The sequence below is a fragment of the Globicephala melas genome, chromosome 10 (assembly GCF_963455315.2).
Source record: "Globicephala melas chromosome 10, mGloMel1.2, whole genome shotgun sequence".
NCBI classification, from domain to species: Eukaryota; Metazoa; Chordata; class Mammalia; order Artiodactyla; family Delphinidae; genus Globicephala; species Globicephala melas.
Genome location: NC_083323.1, coordinates 9,940,097 through 9,962,824, shown reverse-complemented (window position 1 = coordinate 9,962,824; position 22,728 = coordinate 9,940,097). Strand labels below are relative to the sequence as shown.

At 53.8% G+C, this 22,728-nt stretch overlaps 1 protein-coding gene across 8 annotated transcripts in view; it reads right to left on the bottom strand.

Moving 5' to 3' along the window:
* Positions 1–22,728, bottom strand: part of PLA2G6 (phospholipase A2 group VI) — a 49,732-nt gene that overhangs the window by 11,012 nt on the left and 15,992 nt on the right. For 7 of the 8 annotated variants that reach the window (XM_060305938.1, XM_030855983.2, XM_030855982.2 and 4 more), the window contains 10 exons: positions 18,471–18,686; positions 17,265–17,448; positions 15,494–15,681; positions 13,196–13,292; positions 11,840–12,022; positions 8,156–8,264; positions 6,962–7,120; positions 5,088–5,166; positions 2,520–2,683; positions 640–790 (listed from right to left, as the gene is read on the bottom strand). In XM_060305938.1, the coding sequence (XP_060161921.1) occupies positions 640–790; positions 2,520–2,683; positions 5,088–5,166; positions 6,962–7,120; positions 8,156–8,264; positions 11,840–12,022; positions 13,196–13,292; positions 15,494–15,681; positions 17,265–17,448; positions 18,471–18,686 (1,530 nt within the window). The remainder of the gene's footprint in view (positions 1–639; positions 791–2,519; positions 2,684–5,087; positions 5,167–6,961; positions 7,121–8,155; positions 8,265–11,839; positions 12,023–13,195; positions 13,293–15,493; positions 15,682–17,264; positions 17,449–18,470; positions 18,687–22,728) is intronic. The other variant, XM_060305940.1, reaches the window with a different exon arrangement.

Below are 22,728 nucleotides of genomic sequence, written 5' to 3'. Positions count from 1 at the left end.
CACCTTGTTCTCAGTCCTTTCTCCCCCTTGCTTCCACAGATAGTCAGTTGCTGAACACTTTTTAAGGGTCTGCTCTGGGGCAGGCACTGTGCTAGATGCCGGGGCAACAGAAAAACAAGGCAGTCACGTTCCTGCTTCACGGAGCTCACAGTCTGGCAGGCGAGCCAGGCATTAGGCAGACAATAATGTAATTCCAGGATGGAAAATAAATACTACAAAGAAGTGGTGGTGCTGAAGGTTCTTCTGGGACCTCTTAATAAGCACATGCTGCCTTGCGTGGCTGCCATTTTTTTAGGTCACTTATCTCCTAACCAGATCGTAAGCCTTCCCACCTGATGGTTGCATCACCCCATCACACACACACACAGGCAGTGCCGGGGGCAGAGCTGTGCTCAGCAAGTGTGTGTGTGAGGGACGAGAACCAACCCCCTTTGACCCAGGGATGTGCTGTCTGGGTGGAAAAACATCAGACATGGGTCGAGGGTGTTCTGCACCTGTGTTCCCCAGCCGCCCCCCCGCCCCCCATTCAGCTTTAATCACACCAGGGCAGGGAGTCCTCTGCTCCAAGGAAGAGCCGACGGGGTGCATGGCTGGGGCCAAAGCCGCTGTGCTCCCGAAAAGGAGGGGGAGGAGGCTTACTTGGGTTTCTTGACATCCGTCATCTTGGTGTGCTCTCCAAACTCCCGCTTCAGGAACTCCTCCAGGGGCCCTGACTCGTAGGGCCGAGAGCCCTGGAACACCTCATCCTTCATGCGAAAGTACACACCACGCATGTAGGCCATGGACTTGCCTAGGAACAAGGGGGTCGGAGGTGGGGAGAGATGCGAGGGCTGCCCTGACGGGGCCTGAGCACAGGAACCAGCGGGGTGCGGGGGGGAAGATTTACCAAAGCACCAACCAAGCTGGGGCTCCTGGGACCGTCCTCGCAACTTCCCCCACAGGCAGAAACCCCCTTCAGCAGCTCCAAGGCTCGGCACTTAACCTTGTACTCGTAATTTGTATGTTTTCTTTAAAGAAGGGGTCCTGAACGTGTAAAAGCTTATAAATCTAGATCCACCCCATTTGCCGTGGAGTAGAAAGGCCAGCCCTGTCCCGCGAGAACAGACAGCTTCCAAGGGGCAGGGTGCACCTCACAGTATGGAGAAGCTGCCCAGCACGCCCCAGCCGGCCCAGGGGTGCAAGCGGGGGGCTGCGGAGGGGAGGGCTTCTCAGATCCCTTCCATAGCCCCCGGGCGCCTGAAGACCCTGCATGGGGGATAAATGTCCCCTGAAGAAGGAAGTGACCCTTTCTGGAGGAGAAACTAGAACCTCCGCCCACTCTGCTCCACGCCCAGATCTCATGCCCAGCCGGGCGGAAGCCAGCCCTGAGCTGGCCCTTCTCTCAGGGAAGACCAGAGAGGGGACACGGGGCCCCAGAGGCCAGGGGACAGAAGTCCCAGCAGCTTTGCCGACATAATCCTCCTCCTCCCAGGGCCCCACGGGACGCTGCTCTAGGTCACCTCCTGGGCTGGCTGTGCCCCATGTCCCTCCCACGCACACCCTGGGTGCCGGGCCATGGCCTCCTCACACTGGGAACACCCGGATGCCTATGTCTCCCCCATGGGACCCGGGGCTCCTTGAGGCGGGGCGTGCACCTGACTCAGCCCTGCACGCCTAGCACCCAGCACAGGCCTGGCCCGAAGGCCTTGATGTCCTGGAGGGGGAGGGTCCTCTCCTGGTGCCTTCAGATCTGCAGGACGAGTTGGAGGGCATGGAACCCAACCCAGGCAGGGATCTCCAGTCAGGGATGCTGAGACAATTCCCGCCGGGCGGTAGCTCGGTCGGAGGGGGCCCCCCACACGCAGCATCACACAGCCCAGACAGCTCCATAAAGGAGACACTGCTCGAGCCGAGACAAGGCCTACCCGGCAGTCTGTCCAATAAGCAAAATGCCCCGTCACCTCTGGGAGGTTGTAGTGACAGCAAACTGCGTGGGTTGTCTGTGTCGCTGGGGAGTGCTGGGATGGGCGTCCTTGGGACTCCTAGCCCCAGCAAGCCCTCCAGTGGGCCGTGTGACTTTGGGTCACCTCTCCCCCCAGGGCCTCCATTACCCTGTGCGGGTAAAATGAAGTGTGCAGACTAGGGCCCTGGCATTTGTGACCCCACCAAGTCACATTCCTCATTCCTGAGGCCACCAACTCCACCCACCCTCAGAATGCTTTTCCTCATTTCCAGCAGTTCTGAGGCCCTTCTGTGTCTGCCTTGCAGGGGCATGGCAACCGGTATAAAAATGCTCCCAACGCTGAGAGTGAAACCAGTTCTGTCCTCTGTCGCTGGGTGGGCATCACCCTAGCCCACCCCCCAGCCTTTCCTCCTTCCAGCCTCAGACCCCAACACCCCAGCCACCCCCCGAAGGGCGTATGGGCCCTCCCCTCCCCCATGACGTTCTCCGCAAAGCTCGGAGAACAAACTCGGCCCCATTTGAGGGCAGGTCTCGGCCCCAGCCCGTCCTGCCTCAGCAGCCCAGGGGTTGCCCTCACCGTGCAGGATGGCCAGGGCCAGGATGCCCCCCGTGCTGGTCCCCGCCACCCAGTCGAAGAGGTCCTTGGTGGCGACGCCCGAGGCCTTCTCAATGGCAATGAGGAGCTGGATGATGACGAGGCCTTTCACGCCCCCTCCGTCCAGGCAGAGCAGGTGGTCGCGGCTGTGGTGGGGACAGCAGTGGGAGAGAAGAGGGTCCCATTACAGCTGGCACTTTGCATGCCGTGTCCCTGAGCACCTGCCCCGCGGTAGCCGCTTGAGCGCGTGGAGACCAAGCCCTGCAGAGCTCGTGTGCTACCGGGGCTTTGGGGAGGCGGTAGCGAAGTCAGTACAGGAATAAACACAGGACTTCAGGAGGCGAAAGGTGCAATAGAGAGACAGACACAGGAAGGTGAGGGCAGCAGGGGGCAGGGAAGACTACCCTGGCCATGTGCCACCTCGGCAGACGCCTGGGTCTGTCTCCCACACTTTGAACAGGGGCTCCCCAAGGCCACTTGGTTTTGGTCAGATCCAGATCCCCAGTCCCGGACCTGACCCGAAGCAGGTGCCTGATAAAAGTCTGTTTGAATTAAACAAGGCTGGGGGAAGGGCTGCTCTCCCGCGGCCACAAGGAACAGGCGTCCAAGAAGGTCAGGCCCCTCCAGTCAGGTGGGAGCAGCACGGGGGAAGGACCGTCTGTGCGTCAGGAGCCATAAGGAGCTTCCACCAGCATGAACTCACTTAAATGCTCCAAACCCCTTCCAGGTGCATACTCCCTGTCACCCTGTGCATATCTGTGAGGACACGAAGCTCGGAGTCACACAGGTGGATCTGGACCGGGGTCTGTGGACTCCCGGGTCACACACTCTCCAACACATCCTGACCCGTTTCCCTACGGCCCGCCACGCCCAGCCCCTGCCCCGGGGAAGAAGGCCTCTATCGTCTGTGCTCAGACCTGGAACCTTCCTTCCGGTCTCCTCCTCTTCTTTCTATCCCAGCTTAAATGTCACCACTGAGAGAAGCCTGCCCAATGCCATCGGGATGCTCCCGCTCAGCCCGCCCCTGCCCCACCCACTTCTGTGGTGCAGAGCCCTTCTCGCTTCCATCCGCAATTGCTTTTGGTCACTTGTTTGCTGCCTTTCTTCCCCCCATGAGGGCAAGGCCCGGCTCTGCGGGTGGGAGGCGTCCCACGGACACACAGCTGGTAGATGAAGGAGCCTGCGCCGCCCGCCTGCGGGGTCCCTCGTCTTTTCCTGGACAAGCTGCCCAGCCCTGCAGCAAGCCCAGAGCGTGTCAGAGGAGGCGGTGCTGTCGCCGGAGGCCTGCAGGGCCCCTGGCCAGGGAGGCTGGAGCAAAGAGGCAAGAGACCTTTCTGAAGATGTGGGGCTGGCAATGGAGGGAGCAGGGCTGAGCTGTGTGGCTCAGAGACCTGCGTGGGGAGGTCCTCACACACCTGCGTGGGGAGGTCCTCACAGGGGTATCCTGACTCTTGTCTCAGCCCCACCTCTAGGGAGGGCGCTCAGGCTGTGCAGACTCCCCAGCCCTGCTGGAGAATCTGCCGCCTCCTTCCTCTTACTGGTGGGGACCTGTCAGTCCTCCCTCTGGTACCCTGCTCGGCCCCTGCGCAGGGGTGTGTGTGGGAGGGGGGGCGCAGTGGGAGGGAAGGGGGAGACGGCCAATAGGGCAGGTGCACCCTTAGGGCACATGGCACAGGGTGGCCGAGGAAACGAGTGGGCTACAGCAAGGGGAGGCCGAGCCTTCTGACGAGGAGAGGCCCAGCCACCGATGTGGCTGCCTGGTCCTGGGAGCTGCTTCTGGGAGAAGAGAGCTTTCCCTGCAGGGGAGGGCACTAGGGGTGCAGCCAGGAGAGAGCCTGCAGGAGCAGAAAGGGCATGGACTCGGAAGCCCTGGGCTGAGTCTGCTCTGACCTTAAACAAGTCACTTAACCTCAAGTTCTGCATTTGCAAAACAAGGTTACTAATGCCTCCCTAGGAAGGCTGTTAGGCACACAGGATAGTAAAAAACAGAGAACTGATAAACCACCTCCAGCATTACAGGGAAGGGTGGAGAGAGCACAGCTGACAGGAAACACGTTTGTCCTGGTAACTCGCCGAGCTGGTGGGCACTGATTCTGACAACCACTGTCACCAGGGACTGTCCTCAGGGACAGGGCTTGGGTTTCTTCCCTTTGTGCCCATCACCCCAGCCTGCCTCCTAGAATGGGCCTGGGTATACGGCAGATACTTGGGGAACCAACCCACCCACTAGCTCTTGGAGGGAGGCAATGTCAGCATCAGGGCAGCTGGGGGCTCCCTCCAGAGGAGAGCGGGGCCATCTCCCTCGACAGTCCATGACAGGGTCGGAGAGAGAAGGGACAGGGCCGCAGCCAGCTCCACTGTGTGGCCCGGAGCTGGCACAGTGATTGACGGAGAAGCAGGCCCAGCCTCCCTAAAGACTCAGTCTCTTTGCTGTGAACTACAGAGAGTGCGAGCTACCCTGCAGAGCCAGAGACAGACTAGAAAAAGTCCCACACCTGCTGCATGGCACCCGGCAGAGGCCCTGCCCATGAGCCTGCCCCCGACACTTACGTCCGCTTCTCATCCCTCATGGAGCTCAGGATGAAGGCCGGCTTCCGGGCCCGGGAGATGTGCATGAGGTCCTGCAGTTCTGTGAGGCACAGGGCAGGGGGGGCTGGGGCCAGGCACGTGCCGCTCCCCGCCCCCCCATGGGTCCTGAGGGCAAATCTGGAGCTGTGCCCTTACCCCACTGTCCCTAGCAGGAGCATCCGCCTCCCACCCCCTGGAAGGGCTCTTCATCCCAGGATACAGCAGGGCCAGAGGCCACAGGCCCCTCAGGGAGCGATGGGCTGGAATGCAGAGGGGAGCCCGCTGCTCTGGGAATGGCGCCCTGCCCTGCCTGGCCAGCTCCGGATTTCCTGTGTCTTCCTCGCAAAGCCCCGAAGCACAAGCACCCCCCACGTGCCCTGCGTGTGCAGTTCACAAAGCACTTCTTCCTGCACAGGAGCCGGTGCTGCTGACAGCCACCGTCACAGAATCATGGCCCCCAATTTACAGATGAGACTCAAAGAGGTTATACAGCTCGTCCAAGGTCATTTAGCCAAAAGGGCAGAGTTAGGACACTCCTCGGGGTTTAACTCCATGAAGGAATGGAGATATCCCGACCATCTTCCAGATGCCTCTTGCCCTGATCCCAGGTCTGGAAACTTCCTCAGCGGCCTCAGATCAGATGCACCCACCCGTAGCATCCACGTTTGCCCCCGTGCCCAAGGCCCATCCCACGCCCACCAAATGGATTAGCTGCCCTCCGGACAAGCAGCCCGGCCCCAGGTCGCCTGGCCCAGCAGTGTCACGTCATCCCGATTCTGACGGGCCCTTCCCACAGCTGTGCATGGAGTCTAGAAGCAGCAAAGCAGGACGGCAGGCTGGCAGGCAGTGTGTCTCCCCCTCACCAGGGCAAGTGGCCAGAGAGGACAAGGTAAGTGGGAGACTGGCCACGAGAGGTGTGGACAGAGCACCAGGGAGAGGGACGTGCAGCTGAGAGAAAGGAGCAGCGGGGACTAGAGCCGCAGCTAACCTGGGGCACCGCGGGCTCTGCGGCCCCTCTAGGCCCAGGGCATTACCCATCTGACGCCGCGCCCCAGGCCCACCATCCAGCCTGGCTTAGGTGGCTGATTGCCTGTAAAATCGAGAGATAACGATGGGGGGCAGGTCCTGGGTGGGGAGGGGCAGGGGGAGGAGAAAGGCGGAGCCAGAAGGACTAACTGTGGCTGCCAGCTCTGCCCGTCCTGAGCTCCAGGGCTGGCCGGGGTATCCTGGCTGAAGATGCTGGCGTCTGATTCGCCAAGAGTTAAAAAAAAAAAAAGCGCCAGCGTGCCAAGGATCGGTCTCTGACTGCCCTGTTCGGGGAAGCCCACTCCCAAACAATCGGGGGCCCTGGGTGGGCCAGCCCACAGAAGCCCAGAGAAGGTCTCCGCCTCCTCAGGGGCTGTCTCCACGGACACCAAGGATGCATGGGGCAGATCCTGGTTGCCTGGCCAGTAGGTCACCAAAGGGGCCGGAAGAGGAGCACACAGAGATCTGACAGAGATTCAGCACCGTGGCCGAAATGCTCCCGGTCACAGCCAGAGGGCCGAGGGCTCTGAGCCACCACCAGCACTCCTCACTGCCCACCCGAGCTCCCAGGACACAGAGAGGCCAAGAAAGTCCCCACCTCATGGGTGTCCAGGGTACCCTCTGGGGGAAATGGACCGCGGGCCATCAGCCAGGGACCCCAGCAGCCTCTGGGCGCTACGGGTTGCTGGCTGCACCCGAGGCTGACAAGTGCTGCCCACCCTCCTTTGCTTCCTTCAACAACTTCTCCCATGCGGCCCCGTTTCCTTCCCACAGGGACTGCTCTGACCTAAGGGCCTGGGAGCCAGGTAGAGAGGAGGGGAGCTGCCTACCTAGGTTGTTGAAGTTGATCGGTGGGGGCGGAGATCTTTCCAGGGAGAAGGAGCGCGCTGCTGGGGAGCACTGCTCCGCCGAGACCCCCTGGACGAGTGGGGAGTGGTAGTCGGCCCCCACGGTTCTCAGCAGAGTTAGGAGCGCCTTCCTGGTGACGACTTGTCATGTTTGGGGAGGGGGAGATCGCACAGGATCAGAAACTGTCGATGAGCAAGTGAGAGGTCCCTCCCTTCCACACACGGTCCCCTCTCCCAGGCCACCTGGGTATGTGGGGGGTCGGGGGTGCCCCAGGGAGTGCTGGCTCTAGTCTGTTATATCCAAAGCAGCTGCCGGGGGCTGGGGCGGGTCCTGGGAGTCGGACTCGGAACATGGAAGGAGGAGGTCGGTGTTGCCTGGCCCGAGTATTTGAGGAACCCCCGCTTTCCCTTCTACACCAGTCAAGAAAGCAGGACTCCCACCTCCACGTTCAGCAATTCTTGAGGCTTTCAGAGCTCAGCAGGAATGAACCAGCCAGTGGGCATTTACTCCCATCTAACGGATGGGATAACTGAAAACGCACATGCATGCACATGCGCACACGCTTGCTTGCAAACGCTATCAGGTACACACCCACAGCAACCTCCACAGTTCCCCGGAACCTTCCAGAGGGCGCCAACCTTCTGGTGAGGAGGATCTGCTCTTTCCAGCCCTGAAGCCAAGGCTCACTGAGCTAGCGTGCAGCACATGCATGGTGCCCGTGTGCACGAGGGGTGCACGCGTGTCATGCAGCACATGCCTGTGTGCACCGGGGGTAACGTGTCATGCAGCACATGCATCGGCTAGTGGCTGTTCTTGCAAGTGGTTCCGTCAGTGAGTCCCCCAAGAGTGGGGAAGAGGGCTGCTGCCGCTGCCTACCCTGCCCCCCACCCCCCAGAGTCCTGGCACCCTGAGGCAGGATGGTGGCCGCACAGAAGAGGACACTGCTTTGGCAAGCCCCCTGGGGCCCCCATCTAGTGGTCAGGGGCCCTGTTCTTGGGAAAAGGAAACTTGCCCTCTGGGACTCCCACTGCTCCTAGCCACTCTGTGCAGGGAGCAACTGGGGGCGGGTATGGACGGGACGCGGGCAACTGATGGCTGGGACTTCCCTGCCCCCCAGTCCCTGCACCCCGCACCCACCCCTGCCCAACTCTGGTCCCAGAGTGTAGAGTACATACGTTTGCTATTCTTGGAGGCTATGAACGCAGGAGTTTCTCCAAAGTCATTCGGGATGTCCACTTCTGCCCCAAACACAATGAGGGCCTTGACCATCTCCATGTTGTCTTTCTGTAGGTGATGGAGTGCGGGGGGAATATGCAACAGCTCAGGGAAATGAGGACAGAAAGGACCCCAGCCTCTTCCCCTCCAATCCTTCAACTTGGCGGACCTCTCACCAGCATGGGGAGAGACACTGGAACCCCTCTGACCCCCACCCGCAGTCAATCCCATATTGCCACTGCCCTGACAAACAGGCTTACAAGTATCCCCAGGTGAGAATTTAATAACCCAGGTAGAAAATGGAAGTGATTCACCCAGCCCCCAGCCCCACCAGCTCCTTCTCTAAAGAAGCAAAACATCTGTGACCTCCGACCCAGGAGCCGTGGGGCCACTGAAGAGTCAGCTGCTGGTCGCTCGCAAGACCAGCAGGAGAGGGTAAGTGAGGAAAGGCCCCCATCAAGTCCAGGGCCCCGGTTCCGAGGGGGAAACCGAGCACACATCCTCCCTGACGGCAACCCCCTCCCCAGAGAATGCGCAGTGAACGTCTGGAGGGGCCGGGCTGGGTGTGTTTTCCCAGCACAAACCAACAGACTGGCTGCCAGGAGACCTGAGTGCTGGGCTTATCACCTCCCTCTCTCGGGGCCTCATTTCCTTGCCTAGAGAATGAAGAGGTGTGTCTAGAAAGCCGTTTTCCAAACTGCTGTTCGTGTACCATTAGGATGTATATGGGCACAGGTAAACGTGTGTTTTAACCATTAGTTATGTATTTCTTCTTTGGTTACCTTTTATTTGTGGCACTGGTTTACCAGTGTAATATAACAGTTCCTTCAAAATAAATTTAAGCTTAAAAGCAAGCCAAATTAAAGCAATGATTCAGTACAAAATTGTAAAAGTGGTTCGTGAGTCCGCCAAAAACTGCACACATGGTACGCAGGTGACTGCAGTATGGAAGCAATGGCCTACGTCAGCAGTTCTCAAAGTAAGCACTGTGGACCCCTATGAATACGGAGACCCCTTGGAGGGTTCAAGAGGTTAGAACCATATTCATGAAAACATCAAGGTGTTGTCTGCATTTGCACTGTGTTAACTTTTGCACCGATGGTGTAAAAACAACTGTGGATAAAACTGCTGGTGCCTTAGCATGAAGCAAGGCAGTGGCACCAAACTAACAGTCATCATGCTTTTCTCCTCTGCCACGCACTCATCGTAAAAAGTAAATTCATGCATTAAACAGCCAGCTTCACTTAAGAAGGCGCTTGATGAAGCCGTAAGAAATGTTAATCTCATTAAGTTTCGACACTGGTGTATTCGTTGTCATAAAATACACAGTATGCACAAGGCATTTCTGTGGCCTAACCACGTATGATGGTTGTCTCGGGAAAAGCACTGCGTGACTGCTTCAGCTGCAAGCAGAACGAGCTGCTTTTTTTGCAAGAGAAACTGTTTTTAGTCGAGAAACAACTGGCAGACAAACTACAGTTGTTCAGCGTTGGGCATCTAGGAGGTATTTTCTCAAAAATGAATGCGGTGAGCCTATCACTTCAAGAAAAACAGCTGGCAGTATTTTGTGCCAGTGATAGAACTCAAGCTTTCAAAGAATAACTGGAATTCTGTGGGCTTCCCTGGTGGCGCAGTGGTTGAGAGTCCGCCTGCCGATGCAGGGGACGCGGGTTCGTGCCCCGGTCCGGGAAGATCCCCCATGCCGCGGAGCGGCTGGGCCCAGGAGCCATGGCCGCTGGGTCTGCGCGTCCGGAGACTGTGCTCCGCAACGGGAGAGGCCACAACAGTGAGAGGCCTGCGTACCGAAAAAAAAAAAAAAAGAACTGGAATTCTACAACACTGCTCTATGTCATGATGGGCTTGACAGCTTCCCCAAATTTAAAGACTTTTCTGATGAAATTGTGGTGATACTTACAACTGTGGGGTTTTGAGACTGTGTAACAAAATGGGTCAACATTTGGTAGCTAGGCACACTCAGCAAACCAATGTTTTCCAAGAATGACACGAAGCTGTGCGGGGGTAAAGAGCCAGGCAAAGTGCAAAAGATGCCAATGGTTTTCACGGTAACAGAGTGAAAAGTCCGAGGAGATGATTTCAGAGTGTCCACTGCAACCAACTTGTCAGAAACTACCCCTTGTCAGTTTTGGTGCAATACGAAAGACTATCCAGGGGGAATTCCCTGGCGGTCCGGTGGTTAGGACTCCACGCTTTCACTGCCGGGGCCCGGGTTCAATCCCTGGTTGGGGAACTAAGATTCAATCCCTGGTTGGGGAACTAAGATCTCGAGAGCCACGCAGCGTGGCCAAAAAAAAAAAAGAAAAAGAAAAAAGAAAGAAAGAAAGAATACCCACAATTATCTGCAAAGGTACAACTACATATCTTTTCCAACTATGGACATATCTATGTGAGGCCAGAGTTTCTTCATATTTTTAACATATGCAACAACATACTGAATAAATGTAGCAGAAGATAGGAAAATCCATGCCTTCTCTGAAGCCAGGCATTAAAAAGATTCACAAAAATGTAAAACGATGCCAACTCTTTTCAATTATTTTTTGTTTTGGAAAATAAAGTCGATCTTCCATAAAAATGTTACTTATGTTAGCATGGGCTTGGTAAATTATTGTTTTTTTAAATGAATTAATAAGTACCTTGAAAATCCCTCACTTCTAATTTCTAATATGGTAAATATGGATAGATAACATTCAAATAAACAGTCTTTGAGATTCTCAATAATTTTGAAAAGCATAAAAGGATCAAACAGACCAAAAAGTTTAAGAACTGTTCAACTACATAATTCAAAGGGCCCATTCGGTGCTAAAAATGTCCACAGTTTTATTTATAGTTTCAGTCTCTTGGGCAACATCCCCTCTACAATTATGACCTTTGGTATAAAACAGGATGTCTTTTACTTTGTCCTAAATCTCCTTCTTTTAGAGTTCCAGGGGAATCTCCTATTCTATCACTCCGAGACATGTTGAACAGAATTATGGGTACATATGGTTTGCTACAGTTATACACACACACACACACACGTCTGTAACAAATAACACTCCCTCCCCTGCATTTAGTATGTTCATGCTGTAGTTGTCTAACCATTCTGTAGGGGCTTTAAGGGCAGGAACTGTGCTCTCTAATGAACCAGCAAAGGTGACCAGCAGCTACCATGGGCCACCAAGATGTGTAAGCAGGCCCGGCCTTCCAGGAGCTTGGCGTCTACCAGGGAGATAAGGGCAACATGCAGATGAATGGTTTTCCCTGATGATGCAGGGAAGGAGAACGAACGTCTAGGGGATGCTTACTCCATGCCAGGTCTTACATGTGCTACTTAGACATCCCTCATAGAGTTACCGGATGTCTATCACTGAATCCACTCAACCACTCTGTCGGGTGGGTACCAACACCTCCATTCTCCAGATGGAAGTCAAGGCTGGCAGAGGTGATGTGAGTTGCCCAAGGCCACGGTCAGTAGCCAGAGCTGTATTTTCCCCTCTCACAGCATCCAGATGTCACATGGGGGCATGGGAATGAGAGGCCCTGGAGAGCAGAGGAAGGGGCTCGTATTCTGGGCTCAGAGCGGCACATGCCCCAGCCCTGCTGGTCGCCTGCACCCCTGCCGAGTAGGCAGTAAGCCCGGGGCTCACCGACACGGCCAAGTGCAGCGGCGTGTTGCCGTGCTCGCCGCGGGCTTCGGCGTTGGCCCCGTGGGTCAGCAGCACCATGACGCAGTCGAAGCGGTTGCGCATGACGGCCACGTGCAGGGCTGTGTTCCCCACGGAGCTGGTGCTGTTCACGTCACAGCCCCGTTTCAGCAGCAGGCGGGCCATCTGCGGAGACAGGGTTCCGGCCCGAGTCAGCAGGGTGCTCAGAGCAGCTGCGGCCTGTGGCACCTGGTGGCACCTGGGCAGGGCCGCTTCCTTCAGGTCTCGGGCCTCTGGAAAGCTCCAGCAATGGGAGGAGCCAAGGTGGTAGGCCCCAGTTCTGGGGGTGGCCCCAGATCTTGCCTCCCACACCGGCCACACCCCAGGAACTAGGGGACAAAAAGCTGAAGCTGTGGTGACTTTTTCAAAGGGCTTCAGGGTTCTTTCCTGGAGCTCACAGGACCCCATCCCTCCCTGCAAAGGTTCCTCTGGGCCCTGCCCCAGAAATGCCCCACTCCCTGCCACCCTGTCCAGGACCCTGCCAAGGTATGACCCCATCTGGGCCTTGGCAACACACACACTTGCTCACCCAACAGCCCCGGAGAGCCTGGACTTTGGACCCTGACAGACCTGAGCCCAAAGCTGAGCCCCACTTCATCCCCATTGTCTGAGCTTGGAAGGGTCACTGTACCCCTGTGCACCTCAGTTTTCTCTGCTGTGAAAATGGGAATGCAAGTTCCCACGTCACAGAGTGTGCTGACAAGGAACATGAAAACATACAGGAGGGCCTGACTTGGTGTCTAGCTCCTGGTGGGAAGGTATCCACAGTGGTTGTCAGTCTCTTCCCTCCTGGCCTGTCACATTTACGAGTATCCCATCATCTTTGAGGGCATCCAGTGCACGGATAGCTGTGCTTCCTGGAGATAAGTGATCAGAGACCTCCATCCTCCCAGGGGCTCAGAGCTTAGCTCAGGGAGAGGCCTCAGAGGAGATGCCGGCCAGGCTCTCTACAGACGAAACCAGAGCCACCATCTTCATCACCATCGGCATCATCACCATCCGTCACCTTCTATTTGCGATGAGGTGCTTGACAATTTGTGAAGAATTTTCTCACGCACTGCTTTGCTGACTTCACGATACCTCCACAGGCGGGCCACAGATCCCCAATTCACACATGAGGAAACTGCAGAGGGGACACTCACCTGCAATGCCAGGACACCATCCCTCCTTGGGCTTATCTCCTGGGCCCCCAAGTGCCACCTGCAGAGACCTCTCAGGAACCTCCTTCCTATAGGTAGCTAAGGAACAAAGGGCTCTGGGACCCTCCCCCTGCCCCGACTCACCCTCAGACCTGCCTACCTCTGCGGTCTTGGCCCAGTGGAGGGGGCTGGCTCCGTAGCGAGGGTCTTTGCTGTGGATCTGGCTGCTGTCCATGCTGACAATCATCTCAGCACACCTGGGGAGAGAGAAGCCACGTGGGAGTGAGGAAGGCTGGCGGGGCAGCCTGACACTGAAGAGGCCACGAATCAAGGCTTCATCTACTGGTGAGGGAGAGCTCCTGCAAATACAGTTGCAACAGAACCAACCAGCATGCATACGGTGATACGGCAACGGTATCCTGAGCCCCTCAAGTCACATCTCAAGCCCCCTCCTCCAGGAAGCCTTCCTTGCTGACTTCGGTCAGCAATGATCACGCTCACTGGTGCTGGCTGCAGCGTCAGACAGGCTTGAGGTTAAGCCCCAGCTTCCCACTGGTGACCTCTGGAAAGTGGCTGGGCCTGTCTGTAACGTGGGTGCCTGTGGCTAGCACACAGCCACCCTCTATCCTCCCCTGCTTCCCAAACGACTGGTGTTGCAAGTAGTGACTGCGTCCTGTAGGAGGCAGTAGGCAGGGTGGTTACAAGTGCAGTTGCTTTCCACTCCTAGATCGACAACCAAAAGAACTGAAAGCAGGGGCTCAAGAAGATATTTGTATGCCAGTGTTTACTGCAGCGTTACCCACAATAGCCAAAAGATGGAAACAACCTAAGTCTCCACGGACATGAATGGATAAGCAGAGTGTGGTATATGAAATGGAGTAATTCTGCCCTAAAAGGGAAGGACCTTTTGATACAGGCTACGACACAAACGAACCGTGAAGACATTATGCTAAGTCAAAGCGGGGTCCTGGGCCCAACCCAGCTCTCGGTGAAGCTCGGCTGAGCCAATACCAACAGCAGAGGGGCCCCCAGATTAGGGCTGGGATGGAACCGGTCCCAGTAACCCTAACACTTGTGATCCTTGGAGTATGAATGTGCGGGCTGCCACGTGGTGACAGAGAGATGTGCCCCCTTGGAGCCCTGAGAGGAGCGTGGCTGTGTGCAGGGCACACCCGAGGTATGAGACGACTCGTGTTGTCTCATCTGCAACGATCCACACGGGAGGCCTGGGATGTGGTTGCAGGTGTCTGAGGAGGGAGCAACCTGGGCCACATCGGGATCTTGGAAGTAACCTGTACCAAGAAGGTGACTGAAGCCAGTAGGGTGGCTGGAGCCAAGCTGGAGCAGGGCCACCGTGCCAGCCCTTGGGTATGGGAGAGCATCGCTCATCACGTGTGTCCATTCAGGTTACAACCTGCAACTCGGTAACTGGGGGTGATTGGGGGTGGGAGCGCTGGGATTGTCTCCCACCATTTGGTCAAATCTTCCCGAAAGTTCTAGTTCATCTTGGCTGTACGAGGAAGAATCAAGGAAAGGAGGGTTTGTCCAAGCTTGGACCAGACTTCAAGGGGACATCAATGCCCTCCAGGGGCCGAAAGGTGGGTGCAGACCCCAGAGGAAGGAAAACCCTGAGGGAGGGGGAGCGTGCCTGCCCCCAACCCGAGGGCAGCCCCTCTGAGCTCATTTCTTGCTGCCCGTCTACCACATGGCTCTGGAAAGTACTGGGCGACTTCTGTATCCCCTGTTCCGGGCTTTCTCTCAACCACCTCTGTAAGGCACAGTGCCCGGGACTGAGGGACCACCTGACTCATTCACTCACTCATTCATTCTAGTTACTGTACCTGCTGGGCAGTATTTTGGGATAGTCATCTCTTTTATCCCTCCTACATACACACACACACACACGCACGCACGCACGCACGTGCACACACTGCACGTGGAGAAGAATTATCCTGAGACCAGGTTTCCCAGGGCTGGGGAGAAAGGAAGAAATGAGTGGTCTAGAGCTCCCCAGGACATGGGCCTGGCACCTGAGTCCCAGCAGGGCCACCCCCCAGGAAGGAGGGATGCCTCAGGCGGATGGGGCCCTGGGCCACCTTGCTAAGCATTCCTAGGTTTCGAGTTGGGCACAGAAGCTGCACCAGCACAGCAGCCGTGAAGGGGCTGTTCAGATCTGATGTGGTGGGAAGTTTAAGACTGTTTATCTCCAGTTTGGTAGAGGGAGGCTCACGGTCAGAAATTAAGGTGCATGACTGAGCAACTTTCAAAGTTCTATTCTCTGCACAGCAGAGCTCATGGACCGAGAGTGACACTCCCACACATTTATCAATACTTTCTTTGTACCAGGGCAGCCCTTGGCACCTAATGAGCCTGTGGAGGCCACTGCTCGCCTGGGCAGGGGGACTGGCCGCGCAGACGGGAGGCCCCTCGGATCACGTGGGGCAGGGCAGGGTCTTACCCCTTCTGGGAGAACTTCATGGCCATGTGGATGGGGTAGCCGCTGGGTCCCATGATGTTGCAGCGAGCGTTGCACAGCAGCAGCACACGGACCATCTCCTGCTTCCCCAGCTGGCAGGCCAGGTGCAGCGGGGTCAGCCCTTGGTTATTCACCTGGTTCACACCAGCCGATGCGTTCTTCCCTAGGAGCTGACAGCAAGACCTCGGGGTGGGCAGGCGCCAAACACAGTGAGGCCCCTGGCCTGTCCCTCTGCTAACATCCACCGCTGTGGCCGTCCCTCTCTGGGGCCTCAGGGGGAGGGAAGCTGGACTCCACGAGAACACTGACAAGAACTTCAAGAGAAGCCACCAGGAAAGGAGGCTTTGGGGAGAGAGAGAAGCTGACTGTGCCAGTATTGGCTGGGCTGCTGGTCTGGCATGACTGTGGCGTGTGTGATAAATTTCTCAGTCAGGAAATGTAAAAGAGGTTGTACCTAGGATGGGCACTGGGGGCCTGGGTGGGAATGAGACTTGCTTTCCATTGCATACCCTTCTGTCCTGCCTGAATTTTTCAGCTACGTGTAGGTATTATTTTTTCATTAAACAAAACAAAACAAAACACCAGTATTAATAAAACAGCCATGAGGATTTTATTTCCTCGACTGTGGTTGAAAGCTGTTTCCCTGAGGTTAATTATGACCCCTGTGCACCCCTGTGACCGGCTGGGTCTGTGGACAGGCTAGGGACACAGCAGGTGCTGGCCGAGGTGCTGGCATCCAGGCCCGATTCAAGGGCCAGCCCCACCGCTCACAGCTCCGTGGCACCCCTCCCCGGGCACAAAACTTCGCTGAACCTCAGTCTCTTTGGCGAAGAGAAGAAGATAACGGCCCCCGCCCACAGAGGTTATCTTGAGAATTAACTAGAACACATAAAACACTGAGTACAGGGTCAGGCACAGGCCCAGCGGTAAAGGACAGCTATTGATAAGAATGTGTACCCGCCCTCTGAATCGAGGCAGGTTCTACGTGCTGCTGTGCTGAGCACACAGTGGGGTCTCAGTAAGGGCAGAGTTCAACAGTGGGCATAGAATTCCCTTCCCTGAGAGCATTAATCATGAGGCAGGAATCCAAATTTTCTGGAATAATGTGGTCCCATTCTGATGCCAAGGCACAGAGAAGGATAGAACCTTTAGAAGAATCTTCTAATTCTAGGCAGTAAAATACTGCCCAGTACTCTGCCTTTTCTATCTGATATATAAGGCGGCCTTTTCATCATTTGATCTACTTGCCTACAATTTTTATTTTTTATTTTTCTGCCCAGCTAATCAAAAATTTAACGGAAGGAGTGCCTTTGGTGCACACGCCTACAGGAGCCAGATGGAGTTTTGTTTGTTTTGAGTTACTGTAAAAAGTTAAGCTCAGGTCCTGCTGGACCACGGGCGCCTCCAGGCAGGGGCTGAAATTCACCCGGCCCAGGGGCCCAGCCTACAGTGAGTGATCAGGAGAAGCTGAACTAAACTGACTGACGGGACTAGACCTTGAGCTCAGTTTGCTGGGTTGGAGGACTTTCCCAGGGTTGTAGGAGCAAAGTGGCCGAGGATGTGTCTCCTTGACAAGCATGGGGAGGCAAGTGCCAGGTGGGGCTACACCCTCCAGGAAGGGGCTCAGGCCTCAAGGATCAAGGTGGGGACAGTGAGAGGCCCGGAGGGACACCTGAGCCCAGAGGCCCAAAGACAGCTGCGGCCGTGGTAAGGAGCGGCCAGAAACAGTCGCCCTGTCTCCACCCCTGCTCACCTGCAGCACTTGGGAATTGTCACTCTGGACAGCGTAATGGAAGGCGGTCTCTCCGTTGTTGTCGGTGACGTCCATCTGGGCGTGGCAGTACTGCACCAGCTCCACCAGGATCTCCCAGTCGCCCTTGCGGCAGGCCAGGTGCAGGGGAGTGCAACCCTCCTCATTCTCCCTGTTGTTGGCGCAGCTGCAGGGGAGGGCCGGGGAGGTGAGGGGTGTGGCACGAGGTGGGCGGGGCACTGAGAAAGCCAAGTGCAGACGCAGGGGAGGTGGGGGAGAAGCCCAAGAGCATTCGTGCCCTGCTCAAGCTGGCTGGTTCAAACTCAGGGCTGAGTCACAATTTACCTGTAACTGATGTGATCTGTATCGGTTTTTAGTTCAGTTTGCACACCTGTATGAGGGATGTGCCCTAGGGCCACACCAGCCTTAAGTGGGCAGTGGGCTGGCATAGGAAGAATCGCAGAAGGCAGAAATCTCACCAACCTCGGGCAATTCACTGAACTTTTCTAGGGTTCAATATCCTTGTCTACAAAAAAATAAAAATAATACCTGCCACGCCTGCCCTAGGAAATCGATAGAACTACTGTGAGATCAAACACCATTCTGTCCAAGATCGTGCCGGTAAACTGTAAAAGGCAGTGAAGAGTTCTGAGCTTTGGGCCCGGGAGCTGCACCAAGCTGCCTGAAGCAGAGAACGGGAGGCGTGGCTACCTCAGGGCAGGATGGGGAGCTCGAGTCCTCTGGCTGGCACAGGGCCCTCCCCAGGGGCACGTTGGCCGAATAGACATACGAGACTAAGCGTTCCGGCTTCCAGAAGGGCAACCAGGCCTTTGGAAGGAGACACCAGGGATCTGAAGCCTCTTCAGCCCTCTGCAGCTGAGTGACCTTGCACAAGTCACATAACCTCTCACTGGGATGACACTACTTCATGGGCATGTTGAGAGGATTCAAGTTCATGGTGGGTATAAAACAGCTACCAGGGGCCTGGCACCTGGCAGGCACCCCAGAAATGTTACATTGTTCCTTCTGACTTTAGTCAGCATTCCCCTGCTCTAACCCAGAGGCAATGCTGCCCCTTTTGAAGTCAAACGTTCTGGGCAACCTTTGAGTTTATGGAGGGGAACTGAGGCTGGACTGAGACTCCCCATCCACACCCAGTATCCCCAGGGTCCTGCCCTCCTGCCCCACCTGGCCAAGCCCCCCGCCCACCTGATGATGCGGCTGTGATGGAAGCACTCTCGGATCCCCAGCTCCACCGCCAGGTGGGCCACCGACCAGCTGGGGTGGTTGCGGATGAGGTCGGTCAGCTGCTGCAGGACCTCAACATGCAGGATGTGGTTGGAGCTCTCGTAGAAGGGCGGCAACTGGGAAGAATACTGCTGGAAGTTCACCAGGGCATCGGCCTCTGTCTCCAGCTGGAAGAGCCTGAGGAGCCAGGGTAGAGGAGGAAGACACAGAAGTGAGCCGGGAGGAACCCTTGGCCTGTGCCCTTGATGGAATCTGAAGACTTGTGTCCCTGCAAACAGGTGCCTGCCTGCTTCCTGCTGTGGACTGACCTGCTCCAGCTGGACTCCCTTCCCCCCCCCACACACACACCCCTAAATGGAGTTGGGGCTTTCTTTTTTTTTGAAAAGATTTCCTTTCCTTTCTTTCTTTTTCAAAAAATATCATCACGTATATTTCCACAAGCATTGTTGCAAATCCATGGTCCAGCATGAAAGCAAAACTCCCCAGGCACATGAAGAGATAAGAAAACATGAAAGATGGGACTTCCTTGGTGGTCCAATGGTTAAGAATCCGCCTTCCAATGCAGGGGACGCACCGGTCGAGGAACTAAGATCCCACATGCCGCAGGGCAACTAAGCCCACATGCCGCAACTACTGAGCCTGCATGCCACAACTAGACAGCTTGTGCGCTGGAACTACTGAGCCCCCGCACTCTGGAGACTGCACACCACAACTAGAGAGGAGCCAGCGTGCCACAACTAGAGAGAAGCCCGCACACCACAACGAAGAGCCCGTGCGCCACGACAGAAGATCACACATGCCACAACTAAGACCCAGTGCAGCCATAAATAAATAAATATTTTAAAAAAAGAAAATATGAAAGAAAACCAACAGAGACAATATACAAGAGAAACAGATCTATAACTGGGGGGTCTACAAATACTGAAGTTACCTGACACAGACTTTAAAATAACTATGACAATATTAGGATAAAATAGAAGATCTACAATTTTGGCAAAACATTTTAAACTATATAAAAAAAAAGAACCAAGTGGATATTGCAGAATTTAAAGATACAATTGCCAAAATTAAGAGCTCAGTGGTTAGGTATAATAGCAGATTGGACAACGCTGAATAGAAAATTGTGAAAAGGAAGATAGGTAAGAAAAAAGTAAACAGAATAAAGCATGGAGAGACAAAAGCTTGGAAAATACAGGAAACTAGATAAAAGACATAGAATATATAATGAAAAGATCTAACATACATATAAGTGGAGATACAAAAACAGAATAGAAAAAGAATTGTACAGAAGCCATATTTGAAGAGTTAATGACTATGAACTTTCCAAAATTGATGGAAAACATTATTCCATTAATTTAAAATATTCTATAAATCCTCCTCTACCCCCTCCTGCCAAATCCACACTTACATTCCTCCCACTGAGCCACTGAGCAGTGGGAATTTATGTGTCTTTACCCTTTAACCTGGCTTTGTAACTGCTTTACCAAGAATATGGCAGAAGTGATGCCGTCCTAGTTTCTAGAGCAAGGATTTAAGAGACTGGAAGCCTCTATCTCTTTTTTCTTGGGACCCGGCCATCATACCACAGGGAAGCTGAAGCATCATGGAGATGACTCTTGGACCCTTAACCCTGGATAAACTTAACTCCTGGACCCTTAACCCTGGATAAACTCCCAGCCAACAGCCAGTACCAACTTGCCAGTTATGAGTCATCTTAAAAGTGGATCGTGCAGTCAAGCCACCCCAGCTAATACTATGTAGAATCAAACTGAGCCTTTCCCACTAAGCTCTGCTCAAATGGCAGATTTGTGGGCTAAATAACTGATACTGTTTTAAGCCACTAAATTTTGGGGGAGTTTGTTGCATAGCAACAACTGAAAATGACACATGTTGGTCAACATATTGTAACGTAGCAATAACTGACACATGTGCCATGTAACAACTGCTGAAAACAAAACGCAAAGAGAAAACATTAAAAATAGCAAAGAGAGGGCTTCCCTGGTGGCGCAGTGGTTGGGAGTCCGCCTGCCGATGCAGGGGACGCGGGTTCGTGCCCCGGTCCGGGAAGATCCCACAGGCCGCGGAGCGGCTGGGCCTGTGAGCCGTGGCTGCTGAGCCTGCGCGTCCGGAGCCTGTGCTCCGCAACGGGAGAGGCCACAACAGTGAGAGGCCCGCGTACCGCAAAAAAAAAAAAAGCGAAGAGAAAAAATGTTTTCAGAGGGCAACCATCAAACTCAACAATGAAACTCAACAATGGAAGCCAGAGATAATGAGATGACATCCTTAAAGGGCTAAAAGAAAATAAATGCCGTGGAGAATTCTACACCCAGAATAAAAAAAACAAACTTCAAGTATGACGTTGAAATTAAAATATTTCACTAGTCAAACAAACAAATGCACCAGAGAGACAGACTGACTGTGACATTAGCAGACCCAAATAAAAGGAAATACAAAAGGATTTTCTTCTGGTAGAAGAAAGTTGATCCTAGATGGATGGTCAAAGATGCAGGAAAAAAATTAAGCACCATGAAAATGGTAAATATGTGAGTGAATCTAAATAAATATTGACAGTATAATGCCTTGTTGGGTTTAAAATAAAAATATTAATAAAAAACAATATATGGCATAGAAGTCTGGAGTGGGATAAATGGAGTTAAAGGGTTCTGAGACCCTTGTATTGTTCTGGAAGAGGCCAAAGTACCAATTATACTTCAGTAAGGCCAAGGATGTGTGTTACAATCTCTAGGGTTCTATCAAGAACTGTGAAGGGTACCATACGACCCAGCAATCCCACTACTGGGCATATACCCTGAGAAAACCATAATTCAAAAAGAGTCATGTACCACAATGTTCATTGCAGCACTATTTACAATAGCCAGGACATGGAAGCAACCTAAGTGTCCATCAACAGATGAATGGATAAAGAAGATGTGGCACATATATACAATGGTATATTACTCAGCCATAAAAAGAAACGAAATTGAGTTATTTGTAGTGAGGTGGATGGACCTAGAGTCTGTCATACAGAGTGAAGTAAGTCAGAAAGAGAAAAACAAATACCGTACGCTAACACATATATATGGAATCTAAGGGAAAAAAAAAAAAAGGTCATGAAGAACCTAGGGGTAAGATGGGAATAAAGACACAGAACTACTAGAGAATGGACTTGAGGATATGGGAAGGGGGAAGGGTAAGCTGTGACAAAGTCAGAGAGTGGCATGGGCATATATCCACTACCAAACATAAAATAGATAGCTAGTGGGAAGCAGCCACATAGCACAGGGAGATCAGCTCGGTGCTTTGTGACCACCTAGAGGGGTGGGATAGGGAGGGTGGGAGGGAGGGATATGCAAGAGGGAAGAGATACGGGAACATAAGTATATGTATAACTGATTCACTTTGTTATAAAGCAGAAACTAACACACCATTGTAAAGCAATTATACTCCAATAAAGATGTTAAATAAATAAATAAAAGAACTGTGAAGGGTTTCAGATTTTACCCTACTTGCAAACTAACAAGTTAGCCTGACACAGTTTCATGGATGCTGGCAGAAGACACAAGGTTCCTGGATGAAGGACAAAGGGCAATTTATTACTCACAGCAGTAGCATTTGTGCCAGAGTATCAGCATTTGCGCCTATTCCCTGGGATCCATTTCCCAGAGGGTGACATGAAGAGGGTCAGGTGACACCTGCTCATGTTGCATTAGAAGACAGAAACCCTGAGTGTAGGGAACTTGAATCTGTTATAATCATCAGTGAGAAAATCTGTCTAATCTTTGCTCTGGAGGAAAATATTATCTTTATTACATAGAAGAGTAAGCAAACCTACCCTTTGCTCTAGAGATAGACTCTACCTCTATCTTCCAAGGCTGTTCACAATACAAACATGCTTGTAAAGACAGTACGAAACAAAACTAGTCAGAGCCTCTGCTTGTAAGATGTACAGAAACACAAGAGACCCAAGGAGAACTACCTCCCAAAAGCTATCATTAAAAGATAATAATAGAGTATAAATTTCCAAACTAATAGAGACGGAAAAATAGAATAATAAGAAAACATTTAATCATAAATTGCAAAAGCATTATGCCAAGGGAAAAAACTCTGATTCATAAGACTACATGCTGTATGATTAAAAGGTAAAACTATAGGGATAGAAAGTAGATCAGTGTTGGGGCTTCCTTGGTGGCAAAGTGGTTGGGAATCCGCCTGCCAATGC